Here is an 18394-nt window from a genome sequence, read left to right on the forward strand (position 1 = left end):
CAAGTTGAACGCTGGTCTTGATATTGCAAGGAGGGGACGGAGCATAGAAGTAGCAAAGGCTTGCCCCAACTGTACAGAGTATTGGCGAGACTTCCTTCAAAACTGTACGCAGAACTATGCATAGTTGCAGTCAACATGTGGGGAGATACTTGCAGTGGAGATAGTTCGGAGAATGTTCGTTGGGCTGATTCCTGGGTTGAAAGAGTTGTTTCGCAAGGGAAGGTTGAGTAGATTGGCCCTGCACTCATTGGAGCTTAGAAGAACAAGAGGCGATCTTATTGAGACATATCGGATTCTCAGAGGGCTCGAGAGGGTAAAGGTCGAGGGCAATGGTGAATATTGAGAGGCCTGGATAGAGTGGACGTGGAGAGGATGTTTCCACTAGCGGGAGAGACTAGAACTCGAGGGCACAACCTCCGAGTGAAGGGATACTCCTTTAAAACTGAGATGGGTTGGAATTTTTTTGGCCAGAGGGTGGTGTGGAGGCCAGGTCTTTAAGGCAGAGATAGATAGGTTCTTGATTAATAAGGGAATCGGGGTTATGAGGAGAAGGCAGGAGAATGGGGATGAGAATCAGGTCAGGTTGGGATGTTCCGGTGTATCATAACCAATTAACTTTCCCTGGCTAATAACTGTGAGCCTCCCATCAACCCCAAACCCCACACACACTAACCAGCCAGGTAAGGACAAGAATCCCTACTGTACAGAAAGAGGCCACTTGGCCTACCAAGTCTGCACTGACTCTCTGACAGCATCCCATCCTATTTCCGTAACCTCATGTATTGACCTAGTTAATCCCCCAACCTACACGTCTTGGACACTAAGGGGCAATTTAGCATGACCAATCCACCTAACCTTTGGAGTGAGGGAGGAATCCAGAGCAACTCACGCTGACACAGGCAAACTTCACACAGATAGTCAGCCAACGCCGGAATTGAAATGGGTCCCTGGTGCTGTGAGATGGTAGTGCCAACCACTGTTGCCACCAAAGACCATCGCTGAGGTCTATGGCTGGCAACCAAGTTTGTCCAGACAAATTAATAACTGGGTAGGCCAAAGGGAAATATACACATCTCCATGTCTGGTTTGGATGAAGTCAGGTTGGTTTGGCCAATTATTCTAGAGAATTATGTTCCTTTGCTTGGTTGATATGTTGACACACTATGGTCGTGATTGAACACTGATTATTCATTGGGAAGCACTGGGCTATCCCAACGGAGCAAAGCAAAGGTTCTTGTTCAGTCTCAACCTGATTGCAGTCAATGGACTAATTGTCCACAAGGTTCGGACTTAGTTTTACTCGTTCAGTTTGAGGTTTGTTTAGTCGATTAGAGATGTCCTTCGATTGTGGGCAAACTTGTGCCTGGGTGGTTACACACCCAGTGATCCAATTAAAATAAACTGGAATAGACTATTTCCCAGAGCTAGGATTAGCCAAGACAAATCTGGTCGCCACTTCTGTTTACTCCCTCTCTGACTGTGAGCCTTGCTGGGCAGAGTTCCCAGCAATGTGAACATCCTCAATGTCTTCTTCAAGTCTGAGCCCAAAGAGTGCCGGCGAACGGAGAGGGAAATAGTTCAACTTAAGATACTTCTTGAGGTTGAAGTTTCAAGTTTATCGATTTAGTGTCACAAGTAAGGCTTACATTCACACGGCAATGAAGTTAGCGTGAAAATCCCTGAGTTGCCACACTCCGGCACCTGTTCAGGTACACTGAGGGAGAATTTAGCAAGGCCAATGCACCCTAACATTGGAATAGTTTAGGTTAGAGGGTCATTAGATTGGTTCCACTGGTCGGCGCAACATCGAGGGCCAAAGGGCCTGTACTGCGCTGGAATGTTCTGTGTTCTAACCAGCACGTCTTTCAGACTGTGGGAGGAAACCGGAGCACCCAGAGGAAACCCATGGGGAGAACATGCAGACTGCACACAGACAGTGAGCCAAGCCAGGAATTGAACCTGGGACCCTGACGCCGAGAGGCAGCAGTGCTAACCACTGTGCCACCATGCTGCCCTCGTGGCAAGTCTAATATTGCTCTCAACAAACTTCCAAAAGCAGGTTCTGAAAAATCAAGAGGAACAAGTCATAGGACTTGGAGTTTAAAACTGGGGAGGTTTTGTTGCAATTGTACAGGGTTGGTTACTCATTCATGGGACATGGGCATCACTAGCTGGGCCAGCATTTATTGCCCATCCCTAGTTGCCCGAGGGCAGTTGAGAGTCAACCACATTGCTGTGGCTCTGGAGTCCCATGTAGGCCAGACCAGGTAAGGATGGCAGATTTCCTTCCCTAAAGGTCATTAGTGAACCCGATGGGTTTCATGGTCGTCAGTAGATTCTTAATTCCACAGTTTTTTTTTATTGATTTCAAATTCCACCATCTGCTGTGGCGGGATTCGAACCTGGGTCCCCAGAACATTAGCTGAGTTTCTGGATTAATAGTCAAGCAATAATGCCTCACTTGGAACACTGTGTTCTTCTTAAGTGAAAAAGGATATAGTAACATTGGAGGCAGTCCAAAGGAAACTCACCAGGCTAATTCCTGGAATGAGAGAAATGTCCAATCCAGAGAGACTAAAAAGTCTGGGTCTGTATTCCTTGGAGCTTAGAGTGAGGGGTGACCTTATTCAAGATCCTGAGGGGGCTTGATAGGGTAGATGGTGAGATGGTTTCAGCAGTGGAGAGACTTGAACAAGTGGACAGAGGTACAAGAGAAAGGGCTGGTCATTTAAAAACAGAAGTGCGTAGAAATTCCTTCTCCCAGAGAGTGGTGAATTCTCTGCTCTGAAGGGTGGTGGAGGCGGGATCATTAGGAGTATTTAGAGTGGATAAATGTTTGATAGATCGAGGAATAGGGGGCTCTGGGGAATGGGACAGAAATGGAGTTGAGGCTGGCATAGATCATGCACGATTGTGTCGAATGGTGGGACAGGTTTGAAGGGCCAAATGGCCTACTCCTGCTTCTATTTCTTGTGTACGTCTTATCATTTTTTAATGTTCCAAAGATGTATATCCTGAATTGTTGAAGCAGTGTCCTGGAGATTGAGAAGTTGATGATTCAGGTTTGTGTCCCCAACTGGAACTGTTTAACTCCGAATTTTGCTATAGATTTTTGAGTGTCACAGGTGGAGTGATCCAGTGACCCAGGCTATTGCTCTGTGGGTATCAGGTTCAAATCCCATCAAGGCAGCTGTTATATCCTCGTTTGTGTATCTTCACATCCACACTGTTTTTTTTCCCTCTCCCTTTAGGGAATAGCAGGGGGATGAGGTGGAAGGATTTCTGAGCTGATTGTCAACCTGGTGTTATGAGCACAGCCTACAAGTCTTAGTGTTGAACTCAAGCTCATAAGAACATAAGAAATAGGAGCAGGAGTAGGCCATCGAGCCTGCCCCGCCAGTCAACAAGATCATGGCTGATCTGAAGTGGATCAGTTCCACTTTCCCACTTTCTCCCCATAACCCTTAATTCCCCTGTCTGTCAGAAACCTATCTACCCGTGACACCTATCTACCCGTGACTTAAATATATTCAGCGAGGTAGCCTCCACCACTTCAACGGGCAGAGAATTCCAGAGATTCACCACCCTTTGAGTGAAGAAGTTCCTCCTCAACTCCGATCTAAACTGCCCCCCCACTTATATTTAATCGCTAAGTATTTTTAAGACGCGGGTTGATGGGTTTTTGATAAGAGAGGGGATTAAGGGTTATGGGGAGAGGGTGGGAAAGTGGAACTGAGCAGCGACAGATCAGCCATGATCTTATTGAATGGCGGGGCAGGCTCGAAGGGCTGGATGGCCTACTCCTGCTCCTATTTCTTATGTTCTTATGTTCTTATCTTGAGGCTGTGCCCTCTAGTCCTGCTATTCTTTCTAAGCAGGAAGAATCTCTCTACCTCTACCCTATCCATCCCCTTCATTATCTTATACATCTCTATAAGATCCCCCCCGTCAGCCTTCTAAACTCCAACGAGTTTAGAACTCAGAGCTTCTGGACCAGGGATTGGGGCACTACCCACAAGGCCTCCTTGGTGTTTGATAAGGTGCCACATCAAAGGTCATTATGAACAGGAGGTTGACTAGTTGGCAGCAAGCAGAGTATGCATAAATGGGTCTTTTTCTGATTGGCAGGATGTGGCAAATGGGGGTCTCTCCTGGGGCAGCAACTAGTGGGATTTTAACTCAAAAATTTGGAACTGAAAACTAGTCTCCGTAATAGAGACCTTGTTGGAAACAGCCATCTGGTTCACTGGTGTGTAGCTTGGAAGGGTTAGGCGTGGTAAATGTGCGGGGTTACGGGGATAGGGCCTGGGTGGGATTGTTGTTAGTGCAGACTCGATGGGCCGAATGGCCTCCTTCTGCTCATGAAGGGATTCTTTGGGGGGGGAAGGAAATCTACCATCCTTACCTGGTCTGGCCTATATGTGACCCACAGCGATGTGGTTGACTCTCTTAGCACCCCCCCCCTTCAAAACAGCCAAGTGAGACATTCAGTTCAAGGGTAGTTAGGGGCGGGCAACAAATGCTGGCCCAGTCAGCGATGCCCACATCCCATGAAAGAACAAAGAAAATGAAATGCTGGCATCCCTTGGCCAAGTCTAGAGGTTATTTGTGTGAAAATGTACCTCCCCATTGAAGGGCCTAGCTTTCATTTTAAGATCATGGCCCCTCGTGTTTGATTTTCCAAATTAGGGGAACCATTTCTCCGTTATCTACCCCCGATAAAAATCTCAGCTCGGAATCCCCTCAGTCTCCCGCGGCCCGAGGGATACAGAGAGACCGTCAGTCTGAGGGGTGTTGAGCTCCTACCGTTGCCCTCACATTCCAGGATCTCCTGCAGGACACGGAACGACGCCGACTGCCTGGGCAACTCCTCCGGCTCCTGGTTATCCTGCAGCATCTTGTAAACTTCCGACTCCGTGTCCACAGCCGGCCTGCACGGGGGCTTCGCGGCTTCCAAGCTGCAAGTGTGAAGGGGGGACAAAAGAACAATCCAGTGGATCAAGGTTCGATTCCGGGCGCGGGGGGGAAAAAGCCCGGAGTCGCACGAATCCGCGCGCTCATCGTGCAACACACAGCCCAGCAGTGAAGGCCGATGGCAAACGCGTGCTCGATTTCTGTTGTCTGCACCCAAACTTCCGTCTCAATAGAGAGGTGATTGGGTGAATCCCGTGCCTGGAGACCACCCTGCTGTAAGTGAACGGGATCGATTTTTCACACAACAATTTCATTATGTAGCCGTCCTCCACTTTGCGGAGCTTTGCTTGAGAAACCAAACTGCTTTCCATAGAAACCCTACAGTGCAGGAAGAGGCCCTTCGGCCCATCGAGTCTGCACCGAATGCAATCCCACCCAGGCCCTACCCCCATTTTTATACCCACTAATAGAACACTACAGCACAAACAGGCCCTTCGGCCCACAAGTTGCGCCGATCATATCCATACCTACCAGGCCTATCGATAACTCAATCCCGTTCAATCCCATGTACTCATCCAGAAGTCTTTTAAAAGATCCCAGCGAGTTTGCCTCTACCACCACCGACGGCAGCCGATTCCACTCACTCACCACCCTCTGAGTGAAAAACTTACCCCTGACATCTCCTCTGTACCTGCTCCCCGCACCTTAAACCTGTGTCCTCTTGTAGCGACCATTTCAGCCCTGGGAAATAGCCTCCGAGAATCCACCCTATCTATACCTCTCAACGTTTTATAAACCTCTATCAGGTCGCCTCTCAACCTTCGTCTCTCCAGGGAGAAGAGTCCCAGCTCCCTCAACCTATCCTCATAAGGCATGCCTCCCAATCCAGGCAACATCCTTGTAAATCTCCTCTGCACCCTCTCAATAGCTTCCACATCCTTCCTGTAGTGAGGTGACCAGAACTGCGCACAGTACTCCAAGTGGGGTCTGACAAGGACCCCACTTGGAGTTCCTCTAACCCACACATCCCAGGACACTAAGGGGCAATTTCTTAGCATGGCCAATCAACCTAACCCGCACATCATTGGACTGTGGAAGGAAACCACAGTATCCGGAGGGAGCCCAAGCAGACACAAGGAGAATGTGCAAACTCCACACAGACAGTGACCCTTTCATTGGGGGAGGTTGCAGAAGTTTTGAGCATGAGGCCTGTTTGCTATAGCCCATACAGACTTTTCTTAAGTAGACTCTGTAGACTGTTTGCTATGGTGGGCTGTTTAAGTTTGCTTTGAAGCAGACTGCCTTTAGGTCCTGCCCTATCTCCAACTCTGAAAACAGTGCTGCAACGAAAACTTTGGCCAGAATCTTATCACCATTCACGCTGACAGGATTTTCCCTTCCCGCTGCAGTGATCGGCGATTTGGTTGGCCGCCACATTCTCCGACCTCGCCGCAGCGGGAGCGTGGTGTGAACGGCAGGCAAGATCGCACCCTCAGAGCTTTGTTTGCTAATTGAGGCAGCATGAGGTGGGGGATTTGCCAATCCTTACAGCGGATCTTCCAGTCCCGCCAAAGGTGACCCCTTGTGGCAGGGACACAGATTGTGGGAAGGCAAAAAGTGGTGGACATCAGCGGAACTGGAATCCCACTGGCAGCCAATGGCAAACTGCTGGAAAAACATGCCACAGGGAATCTGGAAAATTCTGTCCAAGATATTTAATCATCAGCAATCTCTATTTACCTCCCCAGCTGGGATCTGTTAGTCCTGGAGTTGCTGTGTAACTAAATCCAGTTCAGTTTTCTTTTTCGGTCAGAAATGGATTATATTGTGTTTGTAGAATGACATTAAAAGCATCAATCGCTCGTAAGGGACTGTGTAACCACATATGTAACCACATTGTGGGTTAATTTAATTTATTTTAGCTGGGTACATGAGAATCTGGATAGAACGCTTGAAGCTGAGCTGTGTCTCTGTGCTCTGCTCAAAACAAAAGTGAAACTGAGAGCGACATTCTCCTGCTTTCCCGCTGTGAGTTTTCCCATGGTGGAGGCAGCTCACCATCAGTCGCCGGAGGGATCTTTGATTTGCATTCCCCATCCATGCCGCCGTCTGGCAAGCCATGGTGGGAGTCGTCATCAGTGGGGTGGCAAGATCCCGCCAGTGGGAAGTTAGAATAGAATCCCTACAGCAGGGAAGACCACTCAGCCCATCGAGTCTGCACCCAGTCTCTGAAGGAGCATTCACCCAGGCCCAAACACCCACCCCTACCCCACCCTATCCCATAATTCTGTGTATTTTCCATGGCCAATCCACCTAACCTGCACATCTTTGGACACTAAGGGGCAATTTAGCACGGCCAATCCACCTAACCTGTACATCTTTGGACACTAAGGGGCAATTTAGCACGGCCAATCCACCTAACCTGTACATCTTTGGACACTAATGGACAATTTAGCATGGCCAATCCACCTAACCTGTACATCTTTGGACACTAAGGGACAATTTAGCATGGCCAATCCACCTAACCTGTACATCTTTGGACATGAAGGGGCAATTTAGCATGGCCAATCCACCTAACCTGCACATCTTTGGATGCTAATGGACAATTTAGCATGGCCAATCCACCTAACCTGTACATCTTTGGACGCTAAGGGGCAATTTAGCATGGCCAATCCACCTAACCTGCACATCTTTGGACATGAAGGGGCAATTTAGCATGGCCAATCCACCTAACCTGCACATCTTTGGGCACTAAGGGGCAATTTAGCATGGCCAATCCACCGAACCTGTACATCTTTGGACACTAAGGGGCAATTTAGCACGGCCAATCCACCTAACCTGCACATCTTTGGACACGAAGGAGCAATTTAGCATGGCCAATCCACCTAACCTGCACATCTTTGGACATGAAGGGGCAATTTAGCATGGCCAATCCACCTAACCTGCACATCTTTGGGCACTAAGGGGCAATTTAGCATGGCCAATCCACTAAGGGGCAATTTAACATGGCCAATGTAACAAACCTATACACCTAACTGGCACATCTTTGGACTGTGGGAGGAAACCAGAGCACTCGGTGGAAACCCACACAGACACAGAGAAGATGGTGCAAACTCTACATAGACGGTCAACTGACATCAGAATTGAACCGGTGTCCCCAGCGCTGTGAGGCTGCAGTGCTAACCACTGTGCTACCGTGCCGCCCTTAAAAGTGGATCACGTGACACATTTCCCTGCTAATGATGTCTTGCCGCTCTCCCTAAAGGGAATATTACAAGGCACTGAGAAATCCATTTCCAAGAAGCATTAGAACAGACTGCTAAACTTCTCCAATTAAATCACCCTGGTATAGGGGATATTATCACTGCAATGGTTCCCTCATCCAAACTGATTGAAGAGGTTTTATTTTGAACAGTATAACCTTGCAGTAACATATCATTTTGCAATTAGGTTTAAATTCAGTCCACAAATCTTTCTATCATTACTACTCATACGGAAGGAGTTAGAATGGTTTAAAACCACTCCCTTTAGCAGTTGTGCTTCTACTGGAAGAGATTGCCTCATTTAGAAAGCACTCTTACAATCCGATGGCCTCATGATATTATCGCTAGACTATTAATCCAAGAAACTCAGCTAATGTTCTGGGGGCCCAGGTTCGAATCCCACCACAGCAGATGGTGGAATTTGAATTCAACAAAAATAATCAGGAATTCGGAATCTATTGATAACCATTGTTGGAAAAACCCAATGTCCTTTAGGGAAGGAAATCTACCGTTTACCAGGTCTGGCCTGCACGTGACTCCATTTCCAAGTTGGCTCTCAACTACCCTCCAAGGGCAAATAGGGATGGGTAATAAATTCAGGCCAGCCAGTGACACCCATGGCCCATGAATTAAAAAAGCCTCAGTGTTGAATGGCCAGTGCTACAAAATCTGACCTAGTTCAACTCAACAAAGACAGACACTCATTTTTGTCTCGGTTCCCCTTTTCCCAGTTTTAACCTCCTTCCTCCTCTCTCTGTCAGCTTATGTTTGCTGGAGTATACCTAATCTTACTCAAGAGGATGTACGTGGCAAGTGGTTTCGCAACTGCCCAGTGCACACTTAAGGAGTTCTCAGCAGGGTCAGTAATCTGGGGGCAGTGGGAGGGTGACTCCAGCTCATTTTTCTCTTGCCAGCTTAGTCCTGTGGGCAGCATGCTGGCACAATGGTTAGCCTTGCTGCTTCGCAGTATTAAAGATCTGGGCTCAATTCCGGCCATGGGTCCCTATGTGGAATCTGCACGTTCTCCCCATGTCTGTGTGGGTTTCCTCCGGGAGCTCTGGTTTCCTCCCACAGTCCAGAGGTGTGTGGGTTAAGTGGATTGGCCAAGCTTAATTGCCCCTTGGTGTCCAAAGACGTACAAGTTAGGTTTATTGGCCATGCTAAAACAAAATTGCTTCTTAGTGTCAGAAGGATCAGCAGGGTAAACGTGTGGGGTTACAGGGATAGGGCTTGTTGTCAGTGCAGACTGGGTGGGCCAAATGGCCTCCTTCCCTACTATCTGGAGATTCTAAAATCTCCAGAGTTCCTCAGTGCTTTGATCCAACAGTGAGCCTGAAAGGCTTTCCTTAGTTTCAATCATTCTCGATTTTCCAAATCCAATCTGGATCTAGCCGGAATGTTGGGAAGAGCTCGGGATTGAGGAGAGAAGGAATCACAGCTCAACAACTTCTTTATTTACAGAACTGAGGATTATTCTCCAATCGATCGCTGCTTTAGTGCTCATCCACGTTTGGGATGTTTGGCCCGGAGAAAGACTTCTTCCTCGGGTACCCAGGGTGGGATTTTCCAGCGACACTCGGCCCAAGGTCGGAAAATCCCACCCAGGCTTTTGTGTGGATCGTGTCCTACCCGCTACACTTCCTGTGGCAGGCGGGGCAAGAAACTTCCACCGGAAGGGTCAAATTCCGAACTCCTATCGAGAATGGTTACCCAGCCACAGCTGGTGACCGCAAAACGGTAGAGCAGAAGCAGGCCATTCGGCCCACTGAGCCTGCTCCACCATTCAATGAGACCATGACTGATCTGTTATGATATCCCAGTCGATTAGACAAATGGTCATTCAGGCCACAAAGCAGAAGCCAACTGGTACTTACTGTGGACCCTTTACGGAGACCAAGATATGGCCAGGCAATGGGCACGGCCTCCTACGTGAGAAATAGGAGCAGGAGTAGGCCATCTCGCCCTTCGAGCCTGCCCCGCCATTCAATAAGATCATGGCTGATCTGTCGTGGATCAGTTCCACTTTCCCACTTTCTCCCCATAACCCTTAATCCCCTTGTCTATCAGAAACCTATCTACCCGTGACTTAAATATATTCAGCGAGGTAGCCTCCACCACTTCAAGGGGCAGAGAATTCCTGGTGGTGGATCTGGGAGGGTGGAGGGGGTATACGGCGCCTCAGCCCACTTGGGGCCTTTGCTACACCCGCTACGGCTGCGGACCCTCCTGTCCAGGGGTCGTGCCTCTACGGCGATGACCTGGTAGCTGTGGCCTTTGTGAACTGAAAATTTGACGTGCCCCCCCCCACTTCATCTCTCCCTCTTACACAGGCACTGGCAGCTCCCCCCTTCAGCCAGTGAGACTATCGTGTGTTATGATTGGAAGGCCTGCTATTGGCCCTCCAGCCTTGCGCACCTACACCTCACCACCCACCCCCACCCCAAATCTTTAATTGGTGGTGAACGCGCGTACCCTGACCACTGATTACCAGTCTCGACGACGCCTGGAGTCTCACCTAACCCCCCCCACAAGCCAAGAATTCAGTCTGTGGCCAAGGGCACCCACCCCCACCCCACCCTCCCTATCCACCCCATCCCCATCTCCACGACACCATCTCCTCACCCTCTCCAAACCAAGCGACACCATCACATGAATCAAAGGGCAACCAGCGGTCAACACCATTGTGAATGCTGAACTTAGGGAGAAGTAGCCTGATTTGATGGGGTGCGTGTGTGTGTGTGCGTGCGCGTGTGTGTGTGTGTATGGAGGGGGAAGGAATGGTCACTGGGCTGGCAAGAAGAGCCAATGGCTTCACAAAGACTCAACCCGCGGGCAAATCAATGGAAATTTAGGCCAGGAATCCGAGGCCAACGGTTCTCATCCCAATCTCAGCCAAAGTAGCAGATCGGGAAAAAAACGGACCCCAGTCAAAGTGGGAATGTTATTTAGAGGGAAAGAAAACTACTCTCCATCTTTGACCGCCAGTTCTAATGTACAAGAAGAAGTGGAAACTCATCGAGAAGAGGGAATGAAGAGAAGGAATTTTGGTGTGCAGGACAAGGAGGTCTTTGAATTTTGGGTCGGACCTTCATTTTCTGAATTGTCATTCTGTCTCCCTCAGCTCATCAAATTTTACCATGCAGAAGGCCATTCTGCCCATTGAATCTGCACCGACTCTCTGATAGACATCTAACTGGGCCCACCACCAGCCCTATTCCATTAACCCCACGCATTTGCCTCACTAATCCGCCTAACTTACACATCTTTGGACACTAAGGGGCAATTTAGCAAGGCCAATCCACCTACCCTGCACATCTTTGGACACTAAGGGGCAATTTAGCATGGCCAATCCACCTAACCTGCACATCTTTGGACATTAAGGGGCAATTTAGCATGGCCAATCCACCTAACCTGCACATCTTTGGACACTAAGCGGCAATTTAGCATGGCCAATCCCCCTAACCTGCACATTTTTGAACACTAAGCGGCAATTTAGCATGGCCAATCCACCTAACCTGCACATCTTTGGACACTAAGGGGCAATTTAGCATGGCCAATCCCCCTAACCTGCACATCTTTGGACACTAAGGGGCAATTTAGCAAGGCCAATCCACCTAACCTGCACATCTTTGGACACTAAGGGGCAATTTAGCAAGGCCAATCCACCTACCCTGCACATCTTTGGACACTAAGGGGCAATTTAGCATGGCCAATCCACCTAACCTGCACATCTTTGGACATTAAGGGGCAATTTAGCATGGCCAATCCACCTAACCTGCACATCTTTGGACACTAAGCGGCAATTTAGCATGGCCAATCCCCCTAACCTGCACATTTTTGAACACTAAGCGGCAATTTAGCATGGCCAATCCACCTAACCTGCACATCTTTGGACACTAAGGGGCAATTTAGCATGGCCAATCCCCCTAACCTGCACATCTTTGGACACTAAGGGGCAATTTAGCATGGCCAATCCACCTAACCTGCACATGTTTGGACACTAAGGGGCAATTTAGCATGGCCAATCCACCTACCCTGCACATCTTTGGACACTAAGGGGCAATTTAACATGGCTAATCCACCTAACCTACACATCTTGGGATACTAAGAGGCAATTTAACATGGCTAATCCACCTAACTTGCACATCTCGGGACACTAAGGGGCAATTTAGCATGGCCAATCTACCTAATTTGCACATCTTGGGATACTAAGGAGCAATTTATTGTGGTCAAGCCACCTAACCTACACACCTTTGGCATGTAGGAGGAAACCGGAGCACCTGAGGAAACCCACGGAGACATGGGGAGAAGGTACAGACAGTCACTCGAGGCCAGAATTGAACCCGGATCCCTGGCGCTGTGATGTGGCAGTGCTAACTCGCTGTGCCAAATCTCAAAATAACACAACACTAACAGAGAAAACGTATCAAATACATGCTAAAGGGTAAAGCTGTGACGGAGTCTGTCCATCGATATTGCCGAGGTATATCTCCAAGATAGAAAACTACAGGTTTCTTTGTGAGCTGGCCAGCCCCCCTCAACCCCTTTCGATTCTTTATGTCTCATTCAGATGGTGAGCAGAATTGGCTATTCCACCATGGCGGGGAGGGATGGTCACAACCCGGTCCAATCCCGTGCCCAGCTGAGCACTGGGCGATAGCAATGTTGGCCAATCAGTTGGCGGGTATCACCAGGCGGTACCCAGTCTGTCCGTTTGTCTATCCAGCCACCATGAACGCAATGCAGAATGGGGGAGAGGGGGGAGAGCGCTCCGAGGGTCCACTGCTGTGAACGCCCAGTATTAAAACCTTCCATCAACCCCTGACTCATTAACCAAAATCACCAGCGCGTTTTTAAAAGAAGTAACAAAAGCAGCGCCACACAGATTTATTCCATAACATGCTAAGATTAAACATCTGGGAAATCAGAAATGCAAAAACTCTGGTGTGAAGCAGCGCCTGGTGACAGTTTTGGAACGATACAGTGCGAGTGGCAAATGGTGATAATTACAGACACAAGACTCTCAAAATGCTGTGGTAACTGTAGGATGGACGTCAGAGGTAGGTTCTTTACTCGGAGGGTAGTAAGGGCGTGGAATGCCCTGCCTGCAGCAGTTGTGGACTCGCCAACTTTAAGGGCGTTCAAATGGTCAGTGGATAGGCATATGGATAACATTGGAATAGTTTAGGTTCGAGGGTCATTACATTGGTTCCACTGGTCGGCGCAACATCGAGGGTCGAAGGGCCTGTACTGCGCTGTAAGGTTCTACGTCTCCCCCATAGGCAACACTCTGGCTGTCATTTTTGACCCCCCACCCCCAGGCCCTAGAGTGTGTACAATCAGTTCCAATTTCCCTTTCACTGGCGTTCAATATATGACCAAATTCACAGCTCTGGCATCATCTCAAGTCAGAATGAGCCAAACCCAATGCTTAAGCAGGGATAAACGGCCGACAATCCTCCCACTCTCTCTTAGCCCTCAGCTCCCCTCGAGGCACTTCTTGCGTCTACGGAGAAAAGTGTGAGGCAAGCTCACGACGTGCACCCATTCCTCTTTAAGTTTCCTCACTCCTCTCGTGGATGCTCGCGAAGGGAGGTCCAGGATTTCTACTCGCTCAATAATAACCGCAGCTGGGAGTCAGGCACAGGGGGTGCTGTAAACGTTCAACTTGCTCCCAGGGGTGGGTGGCTAAGGCAAATCGCACAGATACATTTATGGGAGACAGAAGAGGGAGCAAGGATTGGAAGGATAGGGTGAAGCCCAAATGCCAGCAGAGATGGGCCGAGTGGCCTCTCCCTATGCTGTACATACCGTGTAAGGGCAGAGTGGGGAGTGGATTCCTCTACAAGGCGGTATCTATGTAAAAATGCCGTTCTCCTTGAAAGTGGAGTCACAGATGGACAGAGTGGTGAGGAAGGCATTCAGCATGCTTGGTTTCATCGGTCAGAACATTGAATACAGGAGTTGGGACGTCTTGTTAAAGTTGTACAAGACATTGGTAAGGCCACACTTGGAATACTGTGTGCAATTCTGGTCACCCTATTATAGAAAGGATATTATTAAGGTAGAAAGAATGCAGAAAAGATTTACTAGGGTGCTCCCGGGACTTGATGGATTGAGTTATAAGGAGAGGCTGGATAGACTGGGACTTTTTACTCTGTGTAGGAGGCTTAGGGGGTGATCTTATAGAGGTCTATAAAATAACGAGGGGCATAGACAAGATAGATAGTCAATATCTTTCCCCAAAGGTAGGGGAGTCTAAAACGAGAGGGCATAGGTTGAAGGTGAGAGGGGAGAGATACAAAAGTGCCCAAAGGGGCAATTTTTTCACACAGAGGGTGGTGAGTGTCTGGAACGAGCTGCCAGAGGTAGTAGTAGAGGCAGGTACAATTTTATCTTTTGAAAAGCGTTTAGATAGTTACCTGGATATGATGGTTATAGAGGGATACGGGCCAAATGCAGGCAGTTGGGATTAGCTTCGGGGTTTTAAAAAAAAGGGCAGTATGGACAAGTTGGGCCGAAGGGCCTGTTTCCATGCTGTAAATCTCTATGACTCAGAGAGAGAATTCAGTCCCTGGGCAAGTTATACTGGAACATGTGAGAAGAGGAAATTCAGCCTTTCGAGTCTGTTACAATAGAAAATGAGTCAAGAGTTCATTCAATCCAATCCTTCCTCGCCGTCTGTGGCATGTCATAGACCCACAGAAACCCTACAGTTCAGGAAGAGGCCATTCAGCCCATCAGGTCTGCACCAACTCTCCGACAGAGCATCTCACCCAGGCCAACCACCCAATTCTATCCCCATATCCACACATATTAACCATGGCCAATCCATCTAACCTGCACATCTTTGGACACTAAGGGGCAATTTAACATGGCCAATCCACCTAACCTGTACATCTTTGGACACTAAGGGGCAATTTAACATGGCCAATCCACCTAACCTGTACATCTTTGGACACCAAGGGACAATTTAGCATGGCCAATCAACCTAACCTACACATCTTTGGACACCAAGGGACAATTTAGCACGGCCAATCAACCTAACCAACACATCTTTGTACACTAAGGTGCAATTTAGCATGGCCAATCCACCTAACCTGCACATCTTTGTACACTAAGGTGCAATTTAGCATGGCCAATCCACCTAACCTACACATCTTTGTACACTAAGGTGCAATTTAGCATGGCCAATCCACCTAAACTGTACATCTTTGGACACTAAGGGACAATTTAGCATGGCCAATCCACCTAACCTACACATCTTTGTACACCAAGGGACAATTTAGCATGGCCAATCAAACTAACCTGCACATCTTTGGACACCAAGGGGCAACTTAGCATGGCCAATCCACCTAATCTGCACACCTTTGGAGTTGAGAGGAAACTGGAGCACCCGGAGGAAACCCACGCAGTTACCCAAGCCGGGAACTGAACCTGGGTCCCTGGCGCTGTGAGGCAGCAATGCTAACCACTGTGCCACCGTACTGAGTTCATCCAAACTCACGTTGGGAACATAAAGCATGCAAGAGCTGAGGCAGTGGTGACGTGAAAGTGTGCAGCCAAGAAAAACCACAGACACGCACGCACACGCAACAGACACACACGTACGCACAGAACATGGAATGGCAGGCTTGTTACCTGACAGCAGAGGGGCTCAGTGTTGAGATCTGTCCCTGCAAACTATCCACAATGTTTTGTTGAGAATAAAGTTGCAGAGGGGAGTTAAACTGAGTGTGAAGTACGCGTAGTCCAGGCACATCCACCTCCACGTTACCCGCTGGGCTGTACTGGGCAGCTTGCTTCAATTCCTCGGGTCCTACCCTGAGCCGACTGGGGATGGAGGAGGTACTGTGCCTTCTGTACAAAGCTGATGGAGAGCAAGAGGGAGAAGGAGCATAGACTGTAGCAATGGGAGCTTTAAAGATCCCAGTAGGAGAGAGAGGACTAGAGTATTAAATGTATTTTTTTTTTGATAAATGGATGGATTCGGAGGAAAACAGATGAATGATTTTACAAAGCATGATGATTGGAAAAAGAGAAATTGACCATCAGACTTTAATAAGAATTAAATCGCCAACAAAACCTTTTCACATTTCTTAGAAAGGAACCTTAACGTCACAGTGTTGTCACCGGGATTATTCTGCCACAGAATAAGAAGATCTCTTATAATTCCTCCAGTTTTTGCGTAATACACACTTAGGGTCAATTTCCCAGAGTCAGTCACTGATTGAAGATTGGGTATTGTGAGGATATTGCACAAGGGAGCCATCAGAAACAGAAACTCAGCGGATTAATCCACTTATAATGTATCCCAGTGTTACACAGTGACAGACCCGTCCCCGCCAGTACTGTACCCCAGTGTTATACAGCGACAGACCCTTCCCCACCAGTACTGTACCCCAGTGTTATACAGTGACAGACCCGTCCCCGCCAGTACTGTACCCCAGTGTTATACAGCGACAGACCCTTCCCCACCAGTACTGTACCCCAGTGTTATACAGCGACAGACGCTCCCCACCAGTACTGTACCCCAGTGTTATACAGCGACAGACCCGCCCCCACCAGTACTGTACCCCAGTGTTATACAGTGGCAGACCCATCCCCACCAGTACCGTACCCCAGTGTTATACAGTGACAGACCCGTCCCCACCAGTACTGTACCCCAGTGTTATACAGTGGCAGACCCGTCCCCACCAGCACTGTACCCCAGTGTTATACAGCGACAGACCCGTCCCCACCAGTACTGTACCCCAGTGTTATACAGTGACAGACCCGTCCCCACCAGTACTGTACCCCAGTGTTATACAGTGGCAGACCCGTCCCCACCAGTACTGTACCCCAGTGTTATACAGTGGCAGACCCGTCCCCACCAGTACTGTACCCCAGTGTTATACAGTGGCAGACCCGTCCCCACCAGCACTGTACCCCAGTGTTATACAGTGACAGACCCGTCCCCACCAGTACTGTACCCCAGTGTTATACAGTGGCAGACCCGTCTCCGCCAGTACTGTACCCCAGTGTTATACAGAGACAGACCCATCCCCACCAGTACTGTACCCCAGTGTTATACAGCGACAGACCCGTCCCCACCAGTACTGTACCCCAGTGTTATACAGAGACAGACCCATCTCCACCAGTACTGTACCCCAGTGTTATACAGCGACAGACCCGTCCCCGCCAGTACTGTACCCCAGTGTTATACAGTGACAGACCCGTCCCCACCAGTACTGTACCCCAGTGTTATACAGTGACAGACCCGTCCCCGCCAGTACTGTACCCCAGTGTTATACAGCGACAGACCCGTCCCCGCCAGTACTGTACCCCAGTGTTATACAGCGACAGACCCTTCCCCACCAGTACTGTACCCCAGTGTTATACAGAGACAGACCCATCCCCACCAGTACTGTACCCCAGTGTTATACAGCGACAGACCCGTCCCCACCAGTACTGTACCCCAGTGTTATACAGCGACAGACCCGTCCCCACCAGTACTGTACCCCAGTGTTATACAGTGGCAGACCCGTCCCCACCAGTACTGTACCCCAGTGTTATACAGTGACTGCACTATCAGTGATTGCTGTTCTGAATTCGAATTGGAACAGTACCTCGGTGGCTGCATCTTATTGAAATCGGGGTGACAACACTGTTCATTAAGGAGGGAATTATAGGAGAGTTTAGCCTGAATCATGCAATGATAGTTAAAAAGTAAACTTTGAGAGAATTGAATCATGGTGTTATATAATGGTTTAACATGTGTGGTTCTAATCATGCTGCTCTTTTTAATATTAAATTGACACCTTAAAAAAAAAAAGATACAGTGCAGTGAGATTTCTATTGATTATTTGAGAAAAGATGGAGAAGGTTTGTGTGAAGAAATAAGTTCAGGGCCTGCACTGCCGGGATGGAGACGTCCTTCTCGGAACGCGGCGCACTCCGTGAATCAGGGATGCTGCATACTGGCAGTGCCGACAACCCGAAAGTGTGGCTCACCAGCCGGTGGTAGATTATATGACGTTACATTTACTAAGCCGCGGTAAAGCAAAGTTTCAGGCACCTGCTTGCACTGGGCGACCGTTTAAAGGGCGGGTTTACTAGACTGAATGTGCGCTGCAAGTGAGCTGGGCTCTGGAAAAGAAAGGGAACAGCAAACACAGAGACTGGAGTTAACTTCGCCCTTCGTCAGCACGCCAAATTAAAATCCAACAGCGGGTACG

At 48.8% G+C, this 18394-nt stretch overlaps 1 protein-coding gene across 1 annotated transcript in view; it reads right to left on the bottom strand.

Moving 5' to 3' along the window:
- LOC145360476 (PDZ and LIM domain protein 1-like) overlaps positions 1-18394 on the bottom strand; it is a 114806-nt gene that overhangs the window by 6829 nt on the left and 89583 nt on the right. Inside the window, 1 exon segment of the mRNA XM_080215697.1 lies at positions 4807-4958. Coding sequence (XP_080071823.1) covers positions 4807-4958 — 152 coding nt within the window.

Source organism: Carcharhinus amblyrhynchos, chromosome 31 (assembly GCF_965287045.1).
Source record: "Carcharhinus amblyrhynchos chromosome 31, sCarAmb.v2.hapA, whole genome shotgun sequence".
Taxonomy (NCBI): domain Eukaryota; kingdom Metazoa; phylum Chordata; class Chondrichthyes; order Carcharhiniformes; family Carcharhinidae; genus Carcharhinus; species Carcharhinus amblyrhynchos.